Source organism: Mustelus asterias, chromosome 13 (genome assembly GCF_964213995.1).
Source record: "Mustelus asterias chromosome 13, sMusAst1.hap1.1, whole genome shotgun sequence".
Lineage (NCBI taxonomy): Eukaryota > Metazoa > Chordata > Chondrichthyes > Carcharhiniformes > Triakidae > Mustelus > Mustelus asterias.
This window is the reverse complement of record NC_135813.1, coordinates 31,100,144-31,125,999: the sequence shown is the minus strand read 5'-3', so window position 1 is coordinate 31,125,999 and position 25,856 is coordinate 31,100,144. Positions and strand designations below refer to the sequence as shown.

General features: G+C 45.5%; 1 protein-coding gene across 3 annotated transcripts in view; it reads right to left on the bottom strand.

Moving 5' to 3' along the window:
- Positions 1–25,856, bottom strand: part of LOC144502555 (dual specificity testis-specific protein kinase 2) — a 108,442-nt gene that overhangs the window by 35,610 nt on the left and 46,976 nt on the right. For all 3 annotated transcript variants that reach the window (XM_078226644.1, XM_078226645.1, XM_078226643.1), the window contains exon 2: positions 19,252–19,448. In XM_078226644.1, coding sequence (XP_078082770.1) covers positions 19,252–19,437 — 186 coding nt within the window. In that variant the 5' untranslated portion in view covers positions 19,438–19,448. The remainder of the gene's footprint in view (positions 1–19,251; positions 19,449–25,856) is intronic.

Sequence of the window (25,856 nt, the reverse complement as noted above, 5' to 3'; positions counted from 1 at the left end):
ATTTTCCATCGTGGTCAGTCAAATACATTGTTTTTTTCTACATTCTACAAAAAGTTCTGTTTTTCAGCATGCAAAACGATATAGATTTACGCAATAAAAACAGAAGAAGCTGAATAAACTCAGCAGGTCTGGCAGCATCTGTGGAGAGAGAAACAGAGTTAACGGGCGGGACTTTGCAGCCTTGCTCGTCCCGAAACTGTAAAATCCCACCCAAGGTCAACAGACCATCCCATTGTCTGCCCCTTGCCCTCTCCGATTCCCGTGGCAGGCGGGGCGGTAAAATTACAGTCAATGTTTCAAGATGATATGACTCTTTTAAACAACTAGTTTAGGAAATGGATTTCAATCCAGACTTCCATTGTGCTCTGCAATATTGACTCTTTACAGGAACACAATATTTACGTATGACTCCATTTGAAGTCGCAAATTCTTTCTGCTGGGGAGAGGTAGCGATAGATCCTCCAACAAGACCAGCAGATTTATGAACCATAAGGTGGAAACTCCCTCTTCAGGCTTCCTATATAGTATATGATGTATCAGCCTCATTAGATCATATCCATACCTCTGAGTCACAAGGTTCCAGGGTTCAAATCCGAACCCAAGCACACCGATCGAGATTGACATCCCAGTGCACTGTGGAGGGGGTTCTACACTGTCAGAGGCACCGTCTTTCAGATAAGACATTAAACCGAGACCCTTCCATCATCACGGGTGGATGTAAACGATCCCATGGCACTAACTTTGAAGAAGCAACAGGAAGTTATCCCTGATGTCTGGTCAAATATTTATTCCTCAATTAACGTCACTTAAAACAGCTTTTCTGGCCATGATCACATTGCTGCTTTTGAGAGCTTGCTGTAGGCAACTTGGCTGCTGTATTTTCTACAATACAACAAGAGCTACAATTCAGGAAGCACTTTGTAGGCTATAAAGCAATTTGAGATGTCCAAAGCTTGTGTGCAACATTACATGGATACAAGCCTTTTTGTGATGATTTAAAGAAAGGGTAGTTATTCATAGAATCACAGAATCCCTACAGTGCAGAAGAAGACCATTCAGCCCATTGATTCTGCACCAACCACAATCCCACCCAGGCCCTATTCCTGTCACCCCACATATTTACCCTCCCTGACACTAGGGTTAATTTAGCATGGCCAATCAACCTAACCTGCACATCTTTGGACTGTGGGAGGAAACCGTAGCACCCGGAGGAAACCCACGGAGACACGGGGAGAATGTGCAAACTCCACACAGAGAGTGATTATTGTCCCAGATAATTGATAAACCATCAAGGATCAGAATCCTGTGGGTCTGTGCCTGCCAGATTCGGACCAGATGCAAACTGGATTTGAAAACTATGGTCTGGAGGTCGAATCCTGATCCCGACACCTCCGGGACAGCTTAAATTTTCAAAGGGTCAGTAGCAGGAAAGGAATGGGAAACGTCCTGGCACCCAATTACCAGGCCATTTAAGTCCCTTAAGGAGCTTGTTATAGGGGTTTGTGAAGTCAGGAGTGTGATCACTCACACAGCAATGCTTGAGAAACTCAGCAGGTCTGACAGCATCTGTGGAGAGATAATAGAGCCAACGTTTTGAGTTCCCCAGGGCCTGATGGAATCTATCCAAGGCTGCTCAGGGAGACGAGAGGTGAAATAGTTGGGCCTCTGACGCAAATCTTTGTCTCGTCACTGGACACAGGTGAGGTCCCAGAGGATTGGAGGATAGCCAATGTGGTCCCGTTATTTAAGAAGGGTAGGAAGGATAACCCGGGTAATTATAGGCCGGTGAGCTTGACGTCCGTGGTGGGGAAGTTGTTGGAGAAGATTCTTAAAGATAGGATGTATGCGCATTTAGAAAGGAATAAACTCATTAACGATAGTCAACATGGTTTTGTGAGAGGGAGGTCATGCCTCACGAACCTGGTGGTGTTTTTTGAAGAAGTGACCAAAATGGTTGACGAAGGAAGGGCCGTGGATGTTGTCTATATGGACTTTAGTAAAGCGTTTGACAAAGTCCCTCATGGTAGGCTAGTGAAAAAGGTTGGATCCCATGGGATAAAGGGGGAGGTGGCTAGATGGGTGGAGAACTGGCTTGGTCATAGAAGACAGAGGGTGGTAGTGGAAGGGTCTTTTTCCGGCTGGAGGCCTGTGACTAGTGGTGTACCGCAGGGCTCTGTATTGGGACCTCTGCTGTTTGTGATTTATATAAATGATCTGGAAGAAGGAGTAACTGGGGTGATCAGTAAGTTTGCGGACGACACAAAACTGGCAGGACTTGCAGATAGTGAGGAACATTGTCAGAGGCTACAGAAGGATATAGATAGGCTGGAAATTTGGGCAAGGAAATGGCAGATGGAGTTCAATCCTGATAAATGCGAAGTGATGCATTTTGGTGGGAATAATGTAGGGAGGAGCTACACGATAAATGGAAGAACCATAAAGGGTGTAGAGACGCAGAGGGACCTGGGTGTGCAAGTCCACAGATCTTTGAAGGTGACGTCACAGGTGGAGAAGGTGGTGAAGAAGGCATATGGCATGCTTGCCTTTATAGGACGGGGCATAGAGTATAAAAGTTGGGGTCTGATGTTGCAGATGTATAGAACGTTGGTTCGGCCGCATTTGGAATACTGCGTCCAGTTCTGGTCGCCACACTACCAGAAGGACGTGGAGGCTTTGGAGAGAGTACAGAGGAGGTTTACCAGGATGTTGCCTGGTATGGAGGGGCTTGGTTATGAGGAGAGATTGGGGAAACTGGGGTTGTTCTCCTTGGAAAGACGGAGGATGAGGGGAGACTTAATAGAGGTGTATAAAATTATGAAAGGCATAGATAGGGTGAACGGTGGGAAGCTTTTCCCCGGGTCGGTGGTGACGTTCACGAGGGGTCATAGGTTCAAGGTGAAGGGGGGGAGGTTTAACACAGATATCAGAAGGACATATTTCACACAGAGGGTCGTGGGGGCCTGGAATGTGTTGCCGGGCAAGGTGGTGGAGGCGGACACACTGGGAACGTTTAAGACTTATCTAGACAGCTATATGAACGGAGTGGGAATGGAGGGATACAAAAGAGTGATCTAGTTTGGACCAGGGAGCGGCGCGGGCTAATTGTTCCTGGTTTCTCGTTTCAAGGCTTCATTCTACGATCATCTTGCTGGTGCCAGTACAGAGTGAGACTGCGGATAGTTGGGAACCTGTCTCGGGGGCAGGGGATTCATATGGTGTTCGTGGAAGTGGAAATGACTAGGGTTGGGAAGCATTTTCCGATCGGGGCCATTGTGATCTCCTGGACTCGTTTCGATCGCCTCAGGGGGTCGGAGAGGAATTTCCCAGATTTTTTTTTCCCCATATTGGCCCTGGGGTTTTTCACTCTGGGTTTTCGCCTCTCCCTGGAGATCACATGGTCTGGAATGGGGGGGTGGGGGTAAGTTAATAGGTTGTAATGAACAAAGCATCGTAGCTGTGAGGGACAGCTCGGTGGATAGGATATTGGTATGTAGATAGGCTGGAAAATTGGGTGGGGATCCTGGATTCAGGATTCAATCCTGGACCGGGGAGCGGCGCGGGCTTGGAGGGCCGAAGGGCCTGTTCCTGTGCTGTATTGTTCTTTGTTCTTTGTTCTTTGTTCTTTGTTCTGCTTGACCCTTCATCAGAGCTCCAGAGCATCCAGAAAAACTCTGATGAAGGGTCATCCAGACTTGAAACGTTGGCTCTATTCTCTCTCCACAGATGCTGTCAGACCTGTTGAGTTTCTCCAGCATTTTCTGCTTTTGTTTCAGATTCCAGCAACCGCAGTATTTTGCATTTATCAAAGAACAAATAACAAAGTACAGCATAGGAACAGGCCCTTCAGCCCTCCAAGCCTGTACCAAGCATGATGCCCTAACTAAACTAAAAAAAAACCTCCTGCCCTTACTCGGTCCATATCCCTCTATTCCCTCCCTAATCATGTATCCATCCAGATGCCTCTTAAATGTTGCTAACGTGCCTGCTTCCACCACCTCCTCTGGCAGCGCCTTTTGGCACCCACCACTCTCTGCATGAAAAATCTCCCCCGCACATCTCCCTTAAACTTTCCCTCTTTCACCTTGAACCTGTGCCCCCCTGCAATTGACACTTCCACCTTTGGAAAAAGCCTCTGACTATCCACCCTATCTATGCCTCTCATAATTTTGTAGACCTCTATCCCTGTGTCCCCTCAGCCTCCGTTATTCCAGTGAAAACAATCCTAGTTTATTCAACCTCTCCTTATAGCCAACACCCTGGAGACCAGGCAACATCCTGGTGAACCTTCTTTGCCCTCTCTCCAAAGCTTCCACATCCTTCTGATAGTGTGGTGACCAGAGCTGCACGCAAAACTCCAAATGTGCCCCTAACCAAGGTTTTATATAGCTGCAACATGATTTCCCAACTCTTGTACTCAATGTCCAAGAAGGACGAGAAGGACGGCACGGTGGCACAGTGGTTAGCACTGCTGCTCCACAACGCCAGGGACCCGGGTTCAATTCTGATCTCGAGTGACTGTGCAGAGTTTGCATGTTCTCCCTGTGTCTGCGTGGGGTTTTCTCCGGGTGCTTTGGTTTCCTCCTACAGTCCAAAGATGTGCAGGTTAGGTGGGTTGCCCATGCTAAATTGCCCCTTAGTGTGCCAAGATGTGAATGTTAGGGGGATTAGTGTGGTAAATAGGCAGGGTTACGGGACAGGGCCTGGGTGGGATGCTCTGTTGGAGCGCCGGTGCAGACTTGATGGGCCAAACACTCAATGTCCTATTGTGTGTTTTTCACTCTTTAGTTTGGCAAGCCTACGTATTCTCGTGCTACACAGTTCACCCAGACCACTCTTCCCGTGAATGGTCTTCACGGTTGCAGATTCAATTGAACTAATTTAGTCTCTGCAAATTTTCACCTTGCCTCAAAGGAGAATTGTGAAAAACTCTGACTGAATATCCAGCAGTATGCATCTTAAGTGTGTGTCATTTGCCATTGTCGATAAGCAGCCTAAGAAGCAAGGGCCCTAATCATTTTTGTGGTCGTAATGAGGCAAAACTGGCTGTGTTCACTGTCACAACTCCTCTGAAATGGACAGCAACCTCTGGAGACCTCGCAGCTGCAGTTAAAGGCAGAAATCCAGAAGCTGCTGTCAGTGATTCTAGCCTCCTCCATGGGGTGTGCTGTTCATATCCACCCAGAGTCAATCCCGAAACAATGAACCGATCAATTCCTCCATTTGTTTCACTGTTTCGGAGATCTTGTAGCATCCCTGACTCTGAGCCAGAAGGTCTGGGTTCCAGTCCCAGTCTTAGGACATAATGACCAAGGAAGGTTCGTTTGTAATGTGGCCAGATAGGTTGAGGATCAACTTGTAAATCCTTCCAGCAAACACCAATAAATAGCAGGTGGCAAGGACCGGAGAGATTCCTGGTCAGCCGCGTAACGGAAAGAAATCGGAGCCTCTATTATCACTCTCCACATCTCCAAGCTACGGTTGGCTGGATGACCACTATGGATTATACTGGTGTCAAAAGCACAGGGTTCAATCACTGGTCTAGCTGGGGTGGATTCAAGACCTGCCTTCTTGCCCCGACCATGGTGGAGCTTGTGGCACTTTGAGTCAGACCTGCCTTCTGGTGGAGAACTGTACGAGAAAGATGGCACGGTGGCACAGTGGTTAGCACTGCTGCTCCACAACGCCAGGGACCCAGGTTCAATTCTGATCTCGCGTGACTGTGCAGAGTTTGCACGTTCTCCCTGTGTCTGCGTGGGTTTCCTCCGGGTGCTTTGGTTTCCTCCTACAGTCCAAAGATGTGCAGGTTAGGTGGGTTGCCCATGCTAAATTGCCCCTTAGTGTGCCAAGATGTGAATGTTAGGGGGATTAGTGTGGTAAATAGGCAGGGTTATGGGACAAGGCCTGGGTGGGATGCTCTGTTGGAGCGCCGGTGCAGACTTGATGGGCCAAATGGCTTCCTTCTGCACTGTAGGGATTCTATGAAGAAGTTTCATTGCAAAAGTAATAATTTGCTGAATGAGGTGTAACTGGGTTCACAACAGCATTCTAACTTCACAATTACTGCTGAACAATCTCACTGTCTCTGAATGAATAATCTTACATTTGTTGAAAATCAAATTTCTCTGTTATGATTTTAGGCCGAATTGCCGACTCTTGCTTCTATTTTCTATGTTTCTATTTATCTGATCGCTGAGACCACAAAGAAGCAGGGCAGTGGTTAGCACTGCAACCTCATAGTGCCAGGGACCCGGGTTCGATTCCCGGCTTGGGTCACTGTCTGTGCGGAGTCTGCACGTTCTCCCCGTGTCTGCGTGGGTTTCCTCCGGGTGCTCCGGTTTCCTCCCACAGTCCGAAAGCCGTGCTGGTTAGGTGCATTGGCCATGCTAAATTCTCCTTCCGTGTACCTGAACAGGCGCCAGAGTGTGGCGACTGGGGGATTTTCACAGTAACTTCATTGCAGTGTGAATGTAAGCCTACTTGTGACAGGAATAAATAAATAATAAATAAAATAAATGAAAGCTATTAGAACAACTTGTAACAAACTGGTACCCATTCCATGCAAAGCCATAAATGCAGCTGCAGTTCAGTGGGGGAAATAGCATGAAAATAGCATCACCGGGTTTAAACTCGTTGATCCACTGCTTGCGTTGTAACGCAGTGATCTAATCCGTTCCATTGTTTGCAATAGCTCCATTCCATGTTTTAGTCAGCGAGGCGGCTAACACAGGATTAAAGGGGTCTGAGCAGCAAGCTGAAGTATAATGAACAGCCTGGATATACAGCCATACTTAAGCTGTTTTAAACAAAATATATTAAACATTACATTTACAATGTTGGAGACATTAGAAGAGGATTTTCTAGTCTGGGAAACTAAAATAATCACATTTGTTGCAGCCAATCTTGCTTCTAAGAATTTCTACAATCTAAGCACTTTTGTGCCTTGTAAATCCCTTTACCATCACCTCATCACTGTTAATCCAGATTTATGAATATTTGAGTGCCAGACAAGCACCTTAACTACAAGCTGTTTGACTCCCAGCAATAATAATGGAATTGTAATGCAAGTATGAATAGTGCTCTGTTGTATATTATATTCATGATTTCTCATAACAGTGTGCACTGGATAAACAAACGCCTGCAAAAATTTAGTTTGATTCAACTCTGCTGCCCTTCAAAACTGGTTAACTCTTGATTCTATGACATCTCTGTTCCACTATCAAACTGATGGGCATTTGGTCCGCACTTCAATGGAACTATCCCTTCACAAATAGCTTGAATTTTCTTTTTATTTAGAGCGACAGATGTCACTAAAACATCCCCAAAATCAACAAGCACAATTTCATTCTGCTGCTCTATGTAAGAGAGTTAACATCCACCACATGAATACAATTAAACAACTAACTAATATACAACTAATAGAAACTAGAAGCAGGAGTAGGCCATTTGGCCTTCGAGTCTGTACCACCATTCATGGCTTGATCATGGCTGATCATCAAATTCAATATCCTTCCTCCCTTGATCCCTTTAGCCCCAAGAGCGATATCTAATTTCTTCTTGAAATCACACAATGTTTTGGTCTCATGAATTCCATACATTCAACACCCTCGAGGTGAAGAAATTTCTCCTCACCTCAGTTTTAAAAGGTTTACCTCTTTTCCTCAAACTATGACCCCTAGTTCTGGAGTATCCCACCTTTGGGAACAGTTTTTCTGAATTCCTGTTTAACCATGTTAGAATTTTATAAGTTTCTATGAGATCCCCTCTCACTCTTCTAAACTGCAGTGAATATCATCCTAACCGACTTATTCTGTCCTCATATGACAGACCCGCCATCCTTGGAATCAACTTGGTAAACTTTTGCTGAACTGCCTCTATAGCAAGGACAATAATATCAATTATTCCTCCAGACCTTCTGCAGATTCCCCCCCGAGAACACAACCCAACCTTTCCTTGGCCTGAAGTAATCTAAAACCCATTACAAACAACACATCAAGCAAGCAGTTACCTACTCTGGACCTGTTCCATGTGCATGGCATGACTTCCTGTCTCCAACTATTCCAGGCAATCAAACAGTTTTTCTTTCCAACCGCCAATATTTTTATAATGACCTCAATGAGGCCTCTTGGAGGATGAGCTTCCTGACTGAGGTAATGATTACCTGCCCAATCAGGGAGTCTCACCTGTGTATATATTGAGGAGTGTCAGGGCTACTGACACTCTGGGGGCGATTTTACCATTTTGATTCTAAGTGCTGAATCTGGGCGTAATTCAGATCCGACTTGGAAACCTGTTCTCAGGTGGGCTGTACACACTCAGCCTGAAAAAAAAAACTGCGAGTCTGAATCGTGCTGTGGACGGGGCTTATCGCGCCCGAAACGCTGCTGCTCCGATTGGAGCTTTGAACTACACATGCGCAGTGAAAAAAAATTGAAAGGCACTCCCCTGTCACATCGCTCCTGGGCCGCAAAAGTGAATAAAGCAGCCCGGGAGCAAAAAGCAGGAGTGATGGCCCCCACAGATATCGCCCCACTCCCACAACATAACTGTCCCCCTTATCCAACCACCCCGCCCCCCCCGCTACCCAGACCGATCGTGACCCCCTTTGCCCCCTTTCCCCCACCAATCGCCCCCAGAGTGGCAGCGGACAACCCCCTGCTCCTTACCCCCCGGCCCCTCCACCAGAGAACCATCTGGCCTCCCTCCTCCTCCCCCCCCCCCACCAGAGAATGATCTGGCCCTCCCTCCTCCCCCCACCCACCGGAGATACATCTGACCCGCCTCCCCCTCACCCCCTTCACCAGAGAATGATCTGCCCCCCCCCCTCACCACCGATCTGAGTTAGAGAGCGGTTGGAAGCTCTGAACTTACCTCTTCAGAAACTGGAGAGCCCGAAACAGACCTTTGCCGAGCTGGTCTGTTTCGCGCTGACTCTGGACAGGCGAACGCGATGGTAAAGGGGGAAATGCTGGTAAGATTGGATGTCCAGCTCATTAAGTCAATTTAAATGCAAGCAAACACATTTACATTGACGTCGCACCTGTTTTGGGCGCAGTTCCGATCGCAGCCATTTGTGGGCCTTGATAAAGTGGGAATCTGCGTGGACGCGGGCGCGGATCGCACTATTCACCTCACGCCCGACTTTACCAAATTTTCACGCCTGAAAACGGGCGCATCGCAATGGTAAAATCAGGTCCTCTAGATTCTGACTTTATACCTGAAGCACTCTTCAGAGTGGAGGTAAGATTCTAAATGAAGGCTACCTGGTGAAGGAACACTGGCCTCGGAGGAGTTATTTCAATTTTTCTAACTGATAAATTAAATTGTCCAATAGTAATTAAAAGTGTAATTTATTGTAATACCTGCGTGACTATTCCTGCTGGCGGCTCAGAGGAAGAATAAATTGCATTTACATAAAGTTTTAATGTAATAAAAGATCCCTGTTTGCTTCACAGGAGCAAAAGCTATATTGACACACTGTCCCTCAGACAGATATTAGGGCAGATATTTGGTCAGTGAGTTAGTTTTACGGAGCATCTTAAAGGAGGGAAGAGAATTAGAGAGACTCAGGGAGGGAGGTCTATAGCTCAGGGTCTAGATAGCTGATGGGCACAGTTACCAACAGAAGGATGCCAGAATAGGAGGAGTGCAGAAGCTACAGAAGGTCGGACATTTGGAGAAGGTTACAGAGATAGAGAGGGGACCAAAGTCATGGAGGGATTTGAAAACAATTATGGGTAGTATGGTGGCACAGTGGTTAGCACTGCTGCCTCACAGCGCCACAGAGACCCAAGTTCAATTCCAGCCTTGGGTGACTGTCTGTGTGGAGTTTGCACATTTGCCCCGTGTCTACCTGGGTTTTCTTCCACAGTCCAAAGATGTGTAGGTTAGGTGGATTGGCCATGGTAAATGCACGGGGTTATGGTGATAGAGCAGAGGGGAGGGTTTGGGTGGGATGCTCTTTCAGAGAGTTAGTGCAGACTTGATGGGCATAATGGCCTCTTTCTAATTATGAACACTTTAAAATCAAGGTGTTGCCAGATAGGGAGCCACTGCAAGCCAGCAAGCACAGGGGTGAAAGATGAACAAGTTAGGAAATGGGCAGCAGAGTTTTGGATGCCCTCATATTTATGGAAGATGGAAGATGGGAGTTCAGGTAGGAGAACTTTGGAATAGCCAATGTAAAGGTAACAAAGGTATGGATGAGGGTTTCAGTCGAATATAAGCTGAGGCTGGAGAAGAGACAGGAATGTTTGAAGGTCTATAGTGCTCTGGAGAGTAGTCTTTAATTCAAGGAGACTCCAGACCAGACCAGACCATCAATTATCAACCCTATCTATAAGCACATCTGCCACATTTTATCAGAGTGGAAATGATTCAAAAGGTGTGGGTTTCGTTCTTCAGGATTGCTTCACAGAACCCTCCAGGCATCAAAGCTGCAGAGATTGTGTTCAACCAACTAATGAGAGCATACTAGCACTCCCAACATTCACCTGAACACACACACAAATTGTACCTACTCAAACTAGTTGCCTAACTAGCCTTGTGGCCCAACTTCTTTGCTTGACATACTTCCAGAATCAAGTATCAGCCCTGTCAATGTACAGTATGACATAAATGCGGCAAACTGAGGAAGAATCCCCATATATTGATATATTTATCATGTAATTGGTCATTTATCGCCAGTCATCCAGGAAGCCATGTTGGTTTGTAAAACAAAATAAACATTTAAGAATGGAAAACAGATGCAAACACCTTAATATCAGGGAATCCAGAGGAATTTGGATATGAAATATTAAAAATTATATCTTGCATACGGAACTGGTAAAAGAAAGTTACAGATCATGGGACATTAAAAAAATTAAGAAGAAATAAAATGATTTACCATTCTTAACTTTAAAGTATTTATACGTTATCGTATAATTTCAAACAATATTACTGATTTTTAGCAGCACTTTACTGCTGCCATATAGGTTTAATATGATTATTTGTCTATCACATAAAATTTATGTTCTAACATTTTAGAAAGGTCAGCCCGGTTATATCAAAACATTGAGTACAACCCCATAGTAACCTATAGGAACATAGGAATTCAGAACAGAAGTAGGCAAATTCAGCCCTTCGAGCTTGCTCCGCCATTCAATCAGATTATGGCTGATCTGTCCCTGGTCTCAGATCCACCTCCCCACCTGTTCCCCATATCCCCTTATCCCTTTTTTATTAGAAATATGTCTATCTCCCTCTTGAAAGCATTCAACGATTCAGACTCCTATGGGGCAGTGAGTTCCACAAATTCACCACCCTCTGCGAGTAGTTCCTCCTCATCTCAGTTTTAAATCTACTGCCTCGCAACCTATACCCTGTGACCTCTTGTTCGAGATTGCCCCATAAGTGGAGACATTTGGGGCTCGACTTTACCATTGCGTTGCTCCCGTTTTCGGGTGCAAACACTTGGTAAAATTGGGCGTGAGGCGAATAGCGCGATCTGCGCTTGCGTCCACGCAGATTCCCACTTTACCAAGGCCCGAAAATGGTCGCAATCCGAACCGCGTCCAAAATGGGCACGATGTCAATGTAAATGCATTTGCATACATTTAAACTGACTTAATGAGCTGGACGCCCAATCTTACCGCATTTCCCCTTTTACCATCGTGTTCGCCCGTCCAGATTTGGTGCAAAACAGATATGCTCAACAAAGGTCTGTCTCGGGAGCTCTAGCTTCTGAAGAGGTAAGTTCAGAGCTTCCAGCGCCTTTCTAACTCAGATTGGTGGTGGGGGGTGGGGAGGGAGGTGGGCTAGATCATTCTCTGGTGAGGGGAGGGGCGGGGGAGGAGGAGGGAGGGGGGCCAGATGGATCTCTGGTGAGGGGGGTAGGGAGGGTCTGCTGCCACTCTGTGGGCGATTGGTGGGGGGAAAAGGGGGCAGGGGGTCGCGATCAGCCGGGGTCGCGGGTGGGTAAGTGGATAAGGGGGACAGTTCTGTCGTGGGTGTGGGGCAATGTCTGTGGGGGCCATCGCTCCCAGGCCGCTTTATCCGCTTTTTGCGGCCTGGGAGCGATGGGACAGGGGAGCGTTTTTCAAATTTATTTTTACTGCGCATGCGCAGTTGAAGGCTCCGATCGGAGCAGCAGCGTTTCGGGTGAGATAAGCCCCACCCACAGCGCGATTCAGACTCGCAACTTTTTTTCAGGCTAAGAGCATATGGGGGTGCCTGAGAACAGGTTTCCAAGTCAGTCCTGAATTACACCCAGATTCAGCACTTAGAATCAAAAACCTTTTTTGACTGTTCACTTCAATGAAAAAGGCATTAGTGACCACAATTACATAAGGCCATGAAATCGTCTCTCTATTCTCCTGGAAAGCTGACAATGCTTGGCCAATTGCTCCTTCACAGTTTAATTTAATGGCACATCAGTTCAGCATCGACAGTGGACCTTTATTATTTAAGGGTTTTAATATTAAAGATAGTGCTCTTTGAAATATTATACCAATATGAACATGCTCCTTTTGGTATATCTTCATTAAACATTGATCTACTTGGGGCTGACTGGTATTGTTTAATCTGGTTAATAAACATAATGAGCTCTGAGAATAGCTTCCCTCGATGTGAACTTTGTAAATACTTTATTATATTTCCTAAGCAATTAAACAGCAATTCTCTTTCATCCTTGTGTAGCTACACATTTTCTGCCAAATAGTTCTTTATACTTGGGGCTAAAATATTCCTCTGCAACACAACCTACTGGTATACATGACAGAATACATTTGAAGGGGATGATCTAAAAAATTATAAGTCCAGGGCGGGTGTGAAAATGGGAGAGTTTCTGATCTGTTTTTTGGGCTAGTTCAAATCTGCTCCCTTGTGCACTTAGACAAAACAAATCTCAAAACCGGTTTCCCGCCAATAGGGGGAGGGGGCGGGGCTTAGATCACCCAACTGCAGGCTGAGAGCAGCAGAGGGCACCATTGCGCATGTGCAGGTCTCAAGCAGCAGCGGCCTGTAACTCAGTCTCCGTTGCTCTCAGCGAATCTAAACAAAGCAATCAGCTACCACAAGGGCCTGTAGCCTATTGCAACCCCCCCCCGACCCACGTGGACACCTCTACCTCCATGAACCCCACCTCCGCCCAACATCTCCCCCCCGTGAATGTCAGCTTGAACTCCTCCCCCCCGCGATTACTGGCCCGACCCCCAAGCTTTTGACAATATTCGTGATTCAGAGCCACAGTGAGAAGTCACGGAACAAGATTTGAAGCAGGATCCTGTGTAGAACCTATGGATAAAATAGAATCCTCAGGAATTGGTTATGCTGGTTATGATGAGAGACTACCAAGAAACTGCAGCCATTTTCACTAGGGTTAAGAAGAGAACTGATGATGGTGTTCAAAGTAAATTACAATAAATTAGTTATATGAATATTATTTAGGGGTTTAACATTTAACATTGTTCCCATTGACAGAAGAGTCAAGCCTCTGCATAGTTTTACCCTGTAAATAAAAGTGTTGTTGTTTTCCCTTTAACTGCTGAACAAGGATTATTATTTATATATGAGGAATGGTTGAGGACTCTGGGTCTGTACTCATTGGAGTTTAGAAGGATGAGGGGGGATCTTATTGAAACTTACAGGATACTGCAAGGCCTGGATAGAGTGGACGTGGAGAGGATGTTTCCACTAGTAGGAAAAACTAAAACCAGAGGGCACAACCTCAGGCTAAAGGGACGATCCTTTAAAACAGAGATGAGAAGGAATTTCTTCAGCCAGAGAGTGGTGAATCTGTGGAACTCTTTGCCGCAGAAGGCTGTGGAGGCCAGGTCATTGAGTGTCTTTAAGACAGAGATAGATAGATTCTTGATTAATAATGGGGTCAGGGGTTATGGGGAATAGGCAGGAAATTGGGGGTGAGAAAAATATCAGTCATGATTGAATGGCGGAGCAGACTCGATGGGCCAAGTGGCCGAGTTCTGCTCCTATGTCTTATGGTCTTGTATGAGGGCAGCTCACTGAGAACCGCTTTCTTCCAATGACAGACTTGGTTGTGCAGAGCACAATTACAAATTCCTCAGAACACACAACGTGGAATTTATTGTGAACTGTAAGGAGGACACTGGTGGACTTCAAGGTGGGAGGAATGGGTAGACATGTGGCAGATAAAACTTAACGTGAAGATGTGTGAAGTGATCAATTTTGGTAAGAAGCACGAGGAGGAACAATAGGTGGAATTTTCCCGTCCTGCCCACCACGGGAATCGTAGCAGACAGGATAGGACCATGCAAAGGTCCGTTGACTTTGGATGGGAATTTCCAGTCTTGGGGCGAGCGCGTCCAGAAAATCCCGCATAATATGAAATAAAGGATATGATTCTAAAGGAGGTGCATGAACAGAAATTCCTGAGGCTATGCACACGTAAGTCATTGAAGGACAGGTTGAGTCAGTGGTTTTTAAAGCATACACGATCCTTGGTTTTATGAGTAGAGGCATACAGCGCAAAAAAAAGCAAGAAAGTTATAACACACTGGTTCACCTTCAACTGGAGTATTGTGTCCAATTCTGGGCAGCAGAGATTAGGAAGGATCTGAAGGCATTAGAAGGGGTTCAGAAGATATATACTGTATGAGAATGGTCCCAGGAATGAGAGACTTCAGTTAGGTGAAAATATCAGCTTAGATCTCCTGGAGGAGAAACAGTTGAGAGGAGATTTGATAGGAGTGTTCAAAACCTTGGACAGAGTAGATAGAAAGTGTTCCCATTGGCAGGAGAGTCAAGCCTCGGCATAGTTTTACCTTGTAAATAAAAATGTTGTTGTTTTCCCTTTAACTGTTGAACAAGGGTTATTATGCCCTGCACTTCTCCACTTTGCTTTTGAAAGTCATGTTTGAATTTACAGTTTCAAGCAGCGCGTTCCATGAGGATAAACATTTTTACATAGTGAGTGGTTCGGATCTTGTTCAATGTTAAGGGGAAAACAACGACACTTTAATTTCCAGCTTAAAACTATACCGAGGCTTGCAGCCTCATGGCAGCAATCAGCTCCCAAGGAGGTTCTGAAATAGAAACCCAAGCTCACCCTGCTCCTCGATTAGTTGCCTGGGTCATGTGATCCTTACTCTGCAGATTTATCCTTAAAGGGACAATCACCATATAGGGCCACGGAGAAAACGCAGGGGATTGAGACTAGCTCAGTTGCTCTCGCAGAGTATCAGCATTATCATGACAGGCCGATTGGCCATCTGCACTGGAACCATTCCGTGATTCTATAATTGGAATAATCAATGAGATAGGTTAAGCCAAGTTACTCTGCTAAGTAAGGGAAGGCTACAGGAATACTGCACATATGAAGGTTAATCACAAAATGAAAGGTTAACGTTTCGGTCAAGTTCATTTATTGTTGCTGTCCGAGAAGTTGATTGGCATATTATATATATACATATTCACTTATCCATGGATTGTCCTATTTATTTGCTTGATCCTAAATACTTGCGGTTTCTACCACTTTCTGAAGAAGGAAGCAAATTCCTGTGTTGGCACAGAAAGGAAACAGTAATTAATTTAAACAAAACTTTTCCATTTATTATTCTGGACTGCTCTCAGTATTTAAGCTAGATATGAGACCCACTGGAAATACCTGTAAGTAACTAACATATAACAATGGCACAGTGGTTAGCACTGCTGCCTCACTGCACCAGGGACCTGGGTTCAATTCCAACCTTGGGTAACTGTCTGTGTGGAGTTTGCACACTCCCCTCGTGCCTACATGGGTTTCCTCCGGCTGCTCTGGGTTTCCTCCCACAGTCCAAAGGCGTGGGGGTTAGGTTGATTGGCCATGCTAGATTGCTCTATGGTGTCAGGGGGAATACAGTACGAGTTTTAACAACACCAGGTTAAAGTCCAACAGGTTTATTTGGTAGCAAATACCATTAGCTTTCGGAGCGCTGCTCCTTCGTCAGACGGAGTGGAAATGTCCACAAATAAACCTGTTGGACTTTAACCTGGTGTTGTTAAAACTCTTACTGTGTTCACCCCAGTCCAACGCCGGCATCTCCACATCATGACTACCATCGACACCGCAAACTGCCGGCTCCAAGTGGAGAGGATCTCCAAGAAGATCGCGCATATCGACATTTCCACTCCATCTGACGAAGGAGCAGCGCTCCGAAAGCTAATGGTATTTGCTACCAAATAAACCTGTTGGATTTTAACCTGGTGTTGTTAAAACTCTTACTGTGTTCGCCCCAGTCCAAGGCCGGCATCTCCACGTCAGGGGGAATAGCAGGGTTATTACTTGGGGTTAAGGGGATAGGGTCTGGGTGGGATTGTGGTCAGTGCAGACTTGATGGGCTTAATGCAGGACCTTGGTGAGACCACATTTGGAATATTGTGTGCAATTCTGGTCACCTCACTATAAAAAGGATGTGGAAGCATTGGAGAGAGTGCAGAGGAGATTTACCAGGATGCTGCCTGGTTTGGAGGGTAGGTCTTATGAGGAAAGGTTGAGGGAGCTGAGGCTTTTCTCTTTAGAGCGGAGTTGGATGAGAGGCGACTTAATAGAGGTTTATAAGATGATGAAGGGGATAGATACAGTGAACGTTCAGAGACTATTTCCTCGGGTGGATGTGGCTGTTACTAGGGGACATAACTATAAGGTTCATAGTGGGAGATATAGGAGGGATGTCCGAGGTAGGCTCTTTACTCAGAGAGTGGTTAGGGTGTGGAATGGACTGCCTGCTGTGATAGTGGAGTCGGACACTTTAGGAACTTTCAAGCGGTTATTGGATAGGCACATGGAGCACACCAGAATGATAAGGAGTGGGATAGCTTGATCTTGGTTTCGGACAAAGCACGGCACAACATCGAGGGCCGAAGGGCCTGTACTGTGCTGTACTGTTCTATATAATGTCTTACTACTGCACTGTAGGGATTCTATAATTCTATAATCTAAAATACAGAACTGAAAAGATAAGAAAGCAGAATAGACCCAAAAATATAACAGAAGCAATGAAAGGGAAGTATCAACAGTGGGGTCACAAATTTTGCAGAAACTTTAGAAAGTCTCAATGGCATCATAACACATTTGTAGTCTTCATAAAGGCTGAAGAGGCAAGCAATTAAGGCATAACAAGCAAAAATATAAAGAACAAAGAACAAAAAATCGGCGTGTGCTGATTCCTAATCCTTATTTCGACCCACTACATATTGCCCATTTGTGGTTCTATCCTTCTGCTCGTCTCCCAATCATGTGTCTATCAAGATACACCTTGAACATTGCTAACATCTCTGCTTCTACCACCTCCACTGACAGTGCATTCCAGGCACCCACCCCGCTCTGTGTGAAAAACTTTCTCTACACGTCTCCCATAAACTTTCCCCCTCTCACCTTGAACTTGTGCCCTCGTGTAGTTGACCTTTCCATCCTGGGAAAAAGCCTCTGGCTATCCACCCTATCTATGCCTCTCATAATTTTGTAGACCTTCAATAGGTTGCCCCTCAACCTCCGTCCTTCCAGTGAAAATAATCCGAGTTTATCCAACCTCTCCTCACACCTAAAACCCTCCAGACCAGGCAACATCCTGGTAAGCCTTCTTTGCACCCTCTCCAAAACACCCATGTCCTCCTGGTAGTGTGGCGACCAGAACTGCGTGCAATATTCCAAATGCGGCCTAACAAAGAAAGAAGGCCCAACAAACAGGCATGAGGTTGCGGACAACTGATGGAGCAACTCAAACACGTATTGAATGGCTGTTACAAGCGGATGAGGATTTGCAGGCAGATTTGACCCTCCTTTTGTATCTTACAGTTACTGACTGTGCCAGCTCTAAACTGCATGGTGACTGCAGATGTCTTTGTAGCAGTTAGTTCCGATTTGCAATTTCTGCTCTACTGGTCCAGACCCACTGATGCAGAAGTGACCTTACAACTGATCATTAAATCTTCTTACGATGCCCTTTAAATGAACTGCCGATCATTTAGTGATTCTGACGTCCATTTATACATGGGCAAGATTTGGCATTCTGCATGGTGCAAAATTAAAACAGGGCATAGGATAAAATTAACGCATTATGGCCTCATATTAAGGTTCTCATGAAATTTCTCCAGTTTAAGGTAGGAACACTTTGGCCTCTATTGTAATGGGAACAGGAGTGAACCAACAAGATGGTGACCCTTTACTTTACCCTGGTACATTCAATCACGTGGGACACTGCCTTTAGGGATTTCGGTTAGGGCCTGGGTGGGATTGTGGTCGGTGCAGACTCGATGGGCCGAATGGCCTCTTTCTGTACTGTTGGGTTTCTATGTTCTCTATGTTCTTTGAAAACTACCAGAGGTAAGATATCTACTGTGTGAATCAGATCGGCACAGTTTGTATATGACATGCTTGTCCTTCAGTTGACCTGCCTATGTTCAACAAGACATCTAGGAGCTTTTGTTCAGTGATAAATATTAAACTGTTTAATTTGCACTTTGCATATTAATTTGTCAGAGCGTGACTTGTGAACTTCTATACATGAGCAGATGCTGTTTCAAAGTAAATAGGTACATGGTTCAGAATAAAGACCAACAACATTGTCTAAAAATATATTGCATACACTTAAACAGAACTAAGCAATGAACAATAAAATTAACAAAAAGCAGAAATTGCTGAAAATACTCAGCAGGTCTGGCAGCATTTGGGGAGAGAGAGAAAGAAACTGTGGGAGAGTGGTTGCATTGTTAATGTAAGCCTACTTGTGACACTAATAAAAAAACTTTAAAACTTTAAACAAAGTTGATGCTGCGAGTTGAATAATACTCTTCAGAACAGAACCAAACATTTGACAAATCAATTATTAGTGTCCACATGAAAGGAATTTCAACTTAGGGTGAAATTTTCCCATCCCACCCGCCATGAGAATCGTAGCGGGAGGGACAGAAAATTTGGCGGAATATGCAAAGGTCTGTTGACCTCGGGCGGGAATATCCGGTCTTGGGGCGAGCACAGCTGGAAAATCCCACCATTAGGCTGGAATTTTACCGGCACACCCATCCCGATTCCAGGGGGCGGGCGAGGCTTGGAGAACAGCATTCTCCGTTGGCCTCGGGCGGGATTGTACAAACCCCGGGCGGACGTCCCGGTAAAATTCCACCCTTCGTCTTTAATTAAACTTTGAGTGTTCATCTCTACAAAATGAGGAAGGAGCTCACCATTGACACCAGTAAATCCAATGTAAGTTGTGTAAGAATGAAAGGTGCTGTTAAGATGGTGAGTAATGGTTCTCTTACCTTATACACTTTAGAAAAGAACCCACATCCTGCCAGTTCAGCATTGAAGTTTTCCCAGAACTCTAGCTTCCTGACAGCTGTTCGAAGCTTTTGCCAGCGGCCCACACTATAGTATGAATCCGATGATTCGCCATAGTATGATGACGGGCTTGTGGGTTCATTTGATATTATTTCTGTTTCACACATGACAGCAGTGCCTAGAATGGTAAAATCAGAGAGACACTTTAACAATATAACTTGTAGAGCAAAGTATTGAAATTAAATATCTTAAAAGGGAAAGAAAGATTTGCATTGAGGTAGTACCATTACTAAACTCAGAAATCACAAAAGCACTTTTAAAACCAATGAAGCATTTTTGAAATGATATAATGTAGAAAATACAGTTATCAATTTGCACGCAGCAGACTCACATAAACAGCATTGAAATAAATGGTCAGCATAAGTGGGCGGCACGGTGGCACAGTGGTTAGCACGGCTGCCTCACAGCGCGAGGGACTCAGGTTTGATTTCTGGCTTGGGTCACTGTCTTTGCAGAGTCTGTACGTTCTCCCTGTGTCTGTGTGAGTTTCCTCTGGGTGCTCCGGTTTCCTCCCACAATCCAAAGATGTGCAGGTTAGGTGGATTGGCCATGATAAATTGCCCCTCACTATCAGGGGGACTGGCTAGGGTAAATGCATGGGGTTGTGGGGATAAGGTCTTGGTGGGATTGTGGTCGGTGCAGACTCGATGGGCCGAATGGTCTCCTTCTGCACTGTAGGATTCTATTGGTTATGGATAAATGTTGCCTTGGATTCTGGGATTCTCTGCTTCCAATAGTTCTTTGGGATCTTTCACGTCCACTAGAGATGGTAGAGGTATCTTCAGTTTAACATCTCACCTGAAATACTGCACCTTATTTTCAGTCTGGATCATCTGCACAGGTCTCTGGAGGGGATTTGAGCCCACAAACATCTGACATAGAGGTAAGAGTGCTACCACTGACCTACCGCTGATACACAAGGCGGGATTTTCCGGCCTCGCACAACCCAAAACTGGAAAAGCCTACCCAAGGTCAACAGACCTTTGCATGATCCGTGCCCCCCCCCCCCCCCCCCCCGCGCTACAATTCCTGTGGCGGGTGGGACGGGAAAATCCCCCCACAATGTTTTAGACCACAAACAAAATACACACTTTTTCTTTTTGTCCAACAGCCTGATACTGTAACAAGAAACAGAGACGCTTTATTTCATGGTGATGTTGCCTACTTAGTTATCCTTCTCTTTAGATCAGAACTTAACCCTATCCACTTTAAAGGCGACATATGTCAATTGTATTTAGACTGAGATATGTGACCAGGTGCCCTTCAGAATAAAATAAATCTGATGCAAAACATGTTGCATTAATTAATGCAGCACAAAGTCTGTCTCTTATAAATATTTCAGAAAGTTTCACAGACAAGAGACTAAGCAGGTAGTTCCACTTAAAGCCAGCGTGGATCAGAGATAGGTCTACACAGAAATGCAGCAGTGGTTCTCGGACTCCTGATTCCATTCAGTACAACTACGTAACAGAAACACAGGATTGGTGAACTAATATTTTTGACACACAAAGATGCATATAAAAGCTGCCACAAGTCTACAGTCTATTAGCTCAACCAGTCCATATCAACATTACCCGCCATGCAGGCAAAACTCTGATTCATATTTACTCCCCCTGTTCTAATTACACTTCTACACTTTTTCTTTCATTCAGCTTGTTACAACTAGCCCAGGTAGAATCATAGAATCCTACAGTGCAGAAGGAGGCCATTTGGCCCATCGAGTCTGCACTGAACACAATCCCACCCAGGCCCTACCCCCATAACCCCAAACATTTACCCGAGCTAGTTCTCTTGACATGAAGGGGCAATTTAGCGTGGCCAATCCACCTAACCCGTAGAACTGTGGGAGGAAACCGAAGTACCCGGAGGGAACCCACGCAGACACGGGGTGAACATGCAAACTCCACACGGTCACCCAAGCCAGGAATCAAATCTGGGAGCCTGGCACTGTGAAGCAGCAGTGCTAAGCACTGTGCCACCGTGCCGTGGTGCAGTTCCCCAAAAGCTGCTGATCTGGGAGAGAACCCTTGATTTGTCACACCTGGCTGGGACATCCCCAAAAGTGTTGCAAACCTGGGTGAGGAAAGGTGACTATCTCCGTGTCTTTATTCAACCCAGCCTCTTTTGATAACAACAAGGGTTTAATCTAACAGGATTCCCTTTCCCTTGGATATCTTTTCCAGACCAATAGTTATGTTAAAAAAGGAACCAATTTAACCAGGCTTTCTTGACTTAAGATAGACTAAGTTTATCAACGTCTAAAAAGGCAAGGAGAAATGGTAAAACACATGCACCTACATTCATGGGGATCAGAAGTAAGAATTGAGTCCAATAGTAAATATAAAAAATGTTATATGAAACAGTCCTTGAGTTGCGAGAAGTAGATGATGAGCATAACGGCCGATATAGGTTGATCGCAGTAGTTGGCTTCCATTGGCAAACAGTTGATTCTTCAGTTCAGGTGTTCTCTGGTTCATTAGAGAGATTTCTGTTCTTATTCCAGCTGAAATTTTCTGATCGACTTCCACAGTCAGAGAGAGAGTTTTAGATGCTCCTGCGAAATATGGCTATTTTGCAACGGCCCTGCCTCAATTACTGTATCACCTTCAGTGTGACAAACTTCCATCTGCTGTTTCTCATAGCACAGACTGACAGACAGAAACTGGGCAGATCCCTTGGCTTTTAACCCTTGCCTTTGAGGGGTTGCAGGGCTGGCCAGCGATTGGTTGGCCAGCGATTGAGAAGCTGGCAATGCAGGGCCACTGTGCATGCGCTGATCTCCACGCTGACAGATCTGCGCATGTGCAGGTGCCCACTCAGCGCTATGCTGTCGGCTCTTGGCCCGGAATAGGTCTCACCCTCTGATTTTTTAGAGTGAATCCCGCAAGGGTAATCTGTGATGCGCAGATTGTGGGAGATTCCTTCTGGAAATCACAGGGCAGCACGATGGCACAGTGGTTAGCACTGCTTCCTCACAGCGCCACGGATCCAGGTTCAATTCTGGCCTTGGGTCACTGTCTGTGTGGAGTTTGCACATTCTCCCCATGTCTGCATGGGTTTCCTCCGGGTGCTCCGGTTTCCTCCCACACTCCAAAGATGTGCAGGTTAGGTTGATTGGCTATGATAAATTGCCCCTCAGTGTCAGGGGGATTAGGAGTGTAAATATGTGAGGTTACAGGGATGAGACCTGGGTGGGATTGTTGTTGGTGCAGGCTCAATGGACCAGATGGCCTCATTCTGCACTGTCGATTCTATGATTCTATGATTTGTGTGGTCAAACTGGAGTCCACTAGTTGTTCTGGGCAATTATACCTCGGGTCTTTGGATGAGTTAGCCATTATGTTCCTTTGTCTTTGCCAGAGATAATCAGCCTTGTCATTCTTGTCTGGAACTACAGCCCCAATTGAGACCCTTAAGTGGATATTGATGACCATTTAGGCCTCAATTTTCAGGCTGGCAGAAGGTGATCAGGAGCACGGGGGATGGCCCGGAAGATCACGCTTATCATGTCTTGGGCGAGAAGGATAAGGGTGAAGGCATCTTCAACAGCCTCCTTTCCACATCAGGTGGCCCTCTGACAAGGTGGGTAGCACAGTGGTTAGCACTGCTGCCTCACAGCGCTAAAGACCAAGATTCGATTCCGGCCTTGGGTGACTGTCAGTGTGGAGTTTGCACGTTCTCCCCGTGGCTGTGAGAGTTTCCTCCGGGTGCTCCAGTTTCCTTCCACAGTCCAAAGATATGCATGTTAAGTGGATTAGCCATGTTAAATTGCCCCTTTTTGTAGGTTAGGGGGATTAGTGGGGTAAATGCATGGGATTACAGAGATAGGGCTGGGGTGCGGGAGGGGGGGGGTTTGGGTAAGAAGCTCTTTCGGAGAGTTGGTGCAGACTTGATGGGCCGAATGACCTCCTTTTGCACTGTAGGGATTCTATGATTCTAAGGTCCACCCCTCGTGGATGCTCCCTCCCCACTGCGTCCTCCCAGGCTCTCTATCAAGACCCCCACTCCCCTCTCCTCATCCCTCCTTGAGCCTCATCTCCCTATCCGCCATAAGACCACCAGCATTTATCTGGTCCTAGACTTCAGCACTTTTAATCTGGGAACTGGTTGTACTCCTACTCCTGGCCGATGCTGCTTGGACCACCAAGCTGTTGGGAATCCAGCATACCTTCTAATTCTATCTTTTACTCTCTTTCTATGCTTCTAAAACTTTATCCTAACTATTTTAAACTCTCTAGCAATGCTTTAATTCAATCTCTTCTGCACCCTAGTGATGACTGCGACACTACATTCTGCACTCTCCCCTTTCCTTCTCTATGTACGGTATGCTTTGTCTGTATAGCGCAAGAAACAATACTTTTCACTGTATGCTAATACATGTGACAATAATAAACCAAATCAAATCAAAGCCAGCAGCTCTCTAAGGTGGGATTTGCTCCTGAGTTAGGGGTGGATGTCCCTTCTCCAACCAAATGAGGTTATGTGGCAGCTAGTATCAATGAAAATGCATTCCACATTAAATCATCAGATGACAGGCTGGGACACCCCACCATCCAAAAAATCCTGTCTGTATCAATATTCTACATTCTAATTCTCTCACATTCAATCCTGCTTCTTTAATATTTCATTGTTGATCCCACAACTACAGGATCCATTCTGCTTCTATCTATCCTGTCTCACACTTCTACTTTTATTATATCGTCCATAATATGTGCTGCTGTTCTTCACATCCATTTTTATATTTGTATTACCTCCTACCAGTGGATATGTGCTGTACCCTCTCTGAGACAAATAAACCTGTTGGACTTTAACCTGGTGTTGTTAAAACTCTTACTGTGCAACAACATCCTTCCAGAGTGTGGTGTTTAAGAGGGCACACAGTACCCGCACTGAGGTCATATTACCATCATCTGCAGTGACTTAGTGTATGCAAATAAGGCAGCCATGTCACACAACAAGATCCCACAAACACTAATGAGTAAGAGCCGCTGTTGCAGTTCCTGTTATCTGTTCACCTAAGCCAATTTTTTGAAGCAACGGGGGAAAGACATCCAAAAAGTTATTAAATAATTGTTGAGAAATTTTATGCAGCATATGTGGTCTGTTCCAGTGCAGCTTTCCTGTGCACCATCAGATGGTGTGTAGTAATTTTGCATTTTGTTATGACCATTGACCATTATAGCACAGTTATGTAAATTGCCTCTTTAATGCAAGTTAAAATGGAGTAATGGAGAGGGGCACATGATCTTCCACTAATTCTGCTTATGATGTTCCTTTGTGGCCTGGTTGCCATGGAGTGGAGATGCCGGCGTTGGACTGGGGTAGATGGACCAGGGTCCCAGGTCAAGTCCTATTGAAATCCAAGTGCCAAATTTCACACCTGAATGTAAAGAAAGAAGCAGCTGACTTTGCAATGGGCAGTCTTACACACTCTGAGGCAGTCTGACTGAGAGACCCTGGACGGAGAGAGAAAGGAGTCCAGGAGAGAGAGGGGTAGAGGAGAGAGAGACACGGAATCCTCTACTTTCTCAGAAGACTAAGGAAATTTGGCATGTCAGCTACGACTCCCACCAACTTTTACAGATGCACCATAGAAAGAGTTCTTTCTGGTTGTATCACAGCTTGGGTATGGCTCCTGCTCTGCGCAAGACCACAAGGAACTACAAAAGATCGTGAATGAAGCCCAATCCATCACGCAAACCAGCCTCCCATCCATTGACTCTGTCTATACTTCCCGCTGCCTCGGCAAAGCAGCCAGCATAATTAAGGACCCCACGCACCCCGGACATTCTCTCTTCCACTTCGGGAAAAAGATACAAAAGTCCGAAGTCACATACCAGCCAACTCAAGAACAGCTTCTTCCCTGCTGCTGTCAGACTTTTGAATGGACTTACCTTGCATTAAGTTGATCTTTCTCTACACCCTAGCTATGACTGTAACACTGCATTCTGCATTCTCTTGTTTCCTTCTCTATGAACAGTATGTTTTGTCTGTATAGCACACAAGAAACAATACTTTTCACTGTATGTTAATACATGTGACAATAAATCAAATCAAATCAAATTTCCACAAATTCTGTCTCTTCTACTGGAGAATGTCAGCCCATCAGTATCCCTCCTGGATGCTAACAGAAAACAGCCTTTTCCCCTGATCTCGCAACACCAAGTTAAAGTCCAACAGGTTTATTTGGTAGCACAAACTTTCGGAGCACTGCTCCTTCATCGGGACTTTAACCTGGTGTTGTGAGACTACTTACTGTATACTAATACATAGGACAATAATCAATCGAATTAATCAACAGTTGACTGGTCCAATTCTGGCAGTTACAGACAGTAAGAGTTTTAACAACACCAGGTTAAAGTCCAACAGGTTTATTTGGTAGCAAATGCCATTCACTTTCGGAGCGCTGCTCCTTCGTCAGATGGAGTGGATCACAATATCTGACGAAGGAGCAGTGCTCCGAAAGCTAATGGCATTTGCTACCAAATAAACCTGTTGGACTTTAACCTGGTGTTGTTAAAACTCT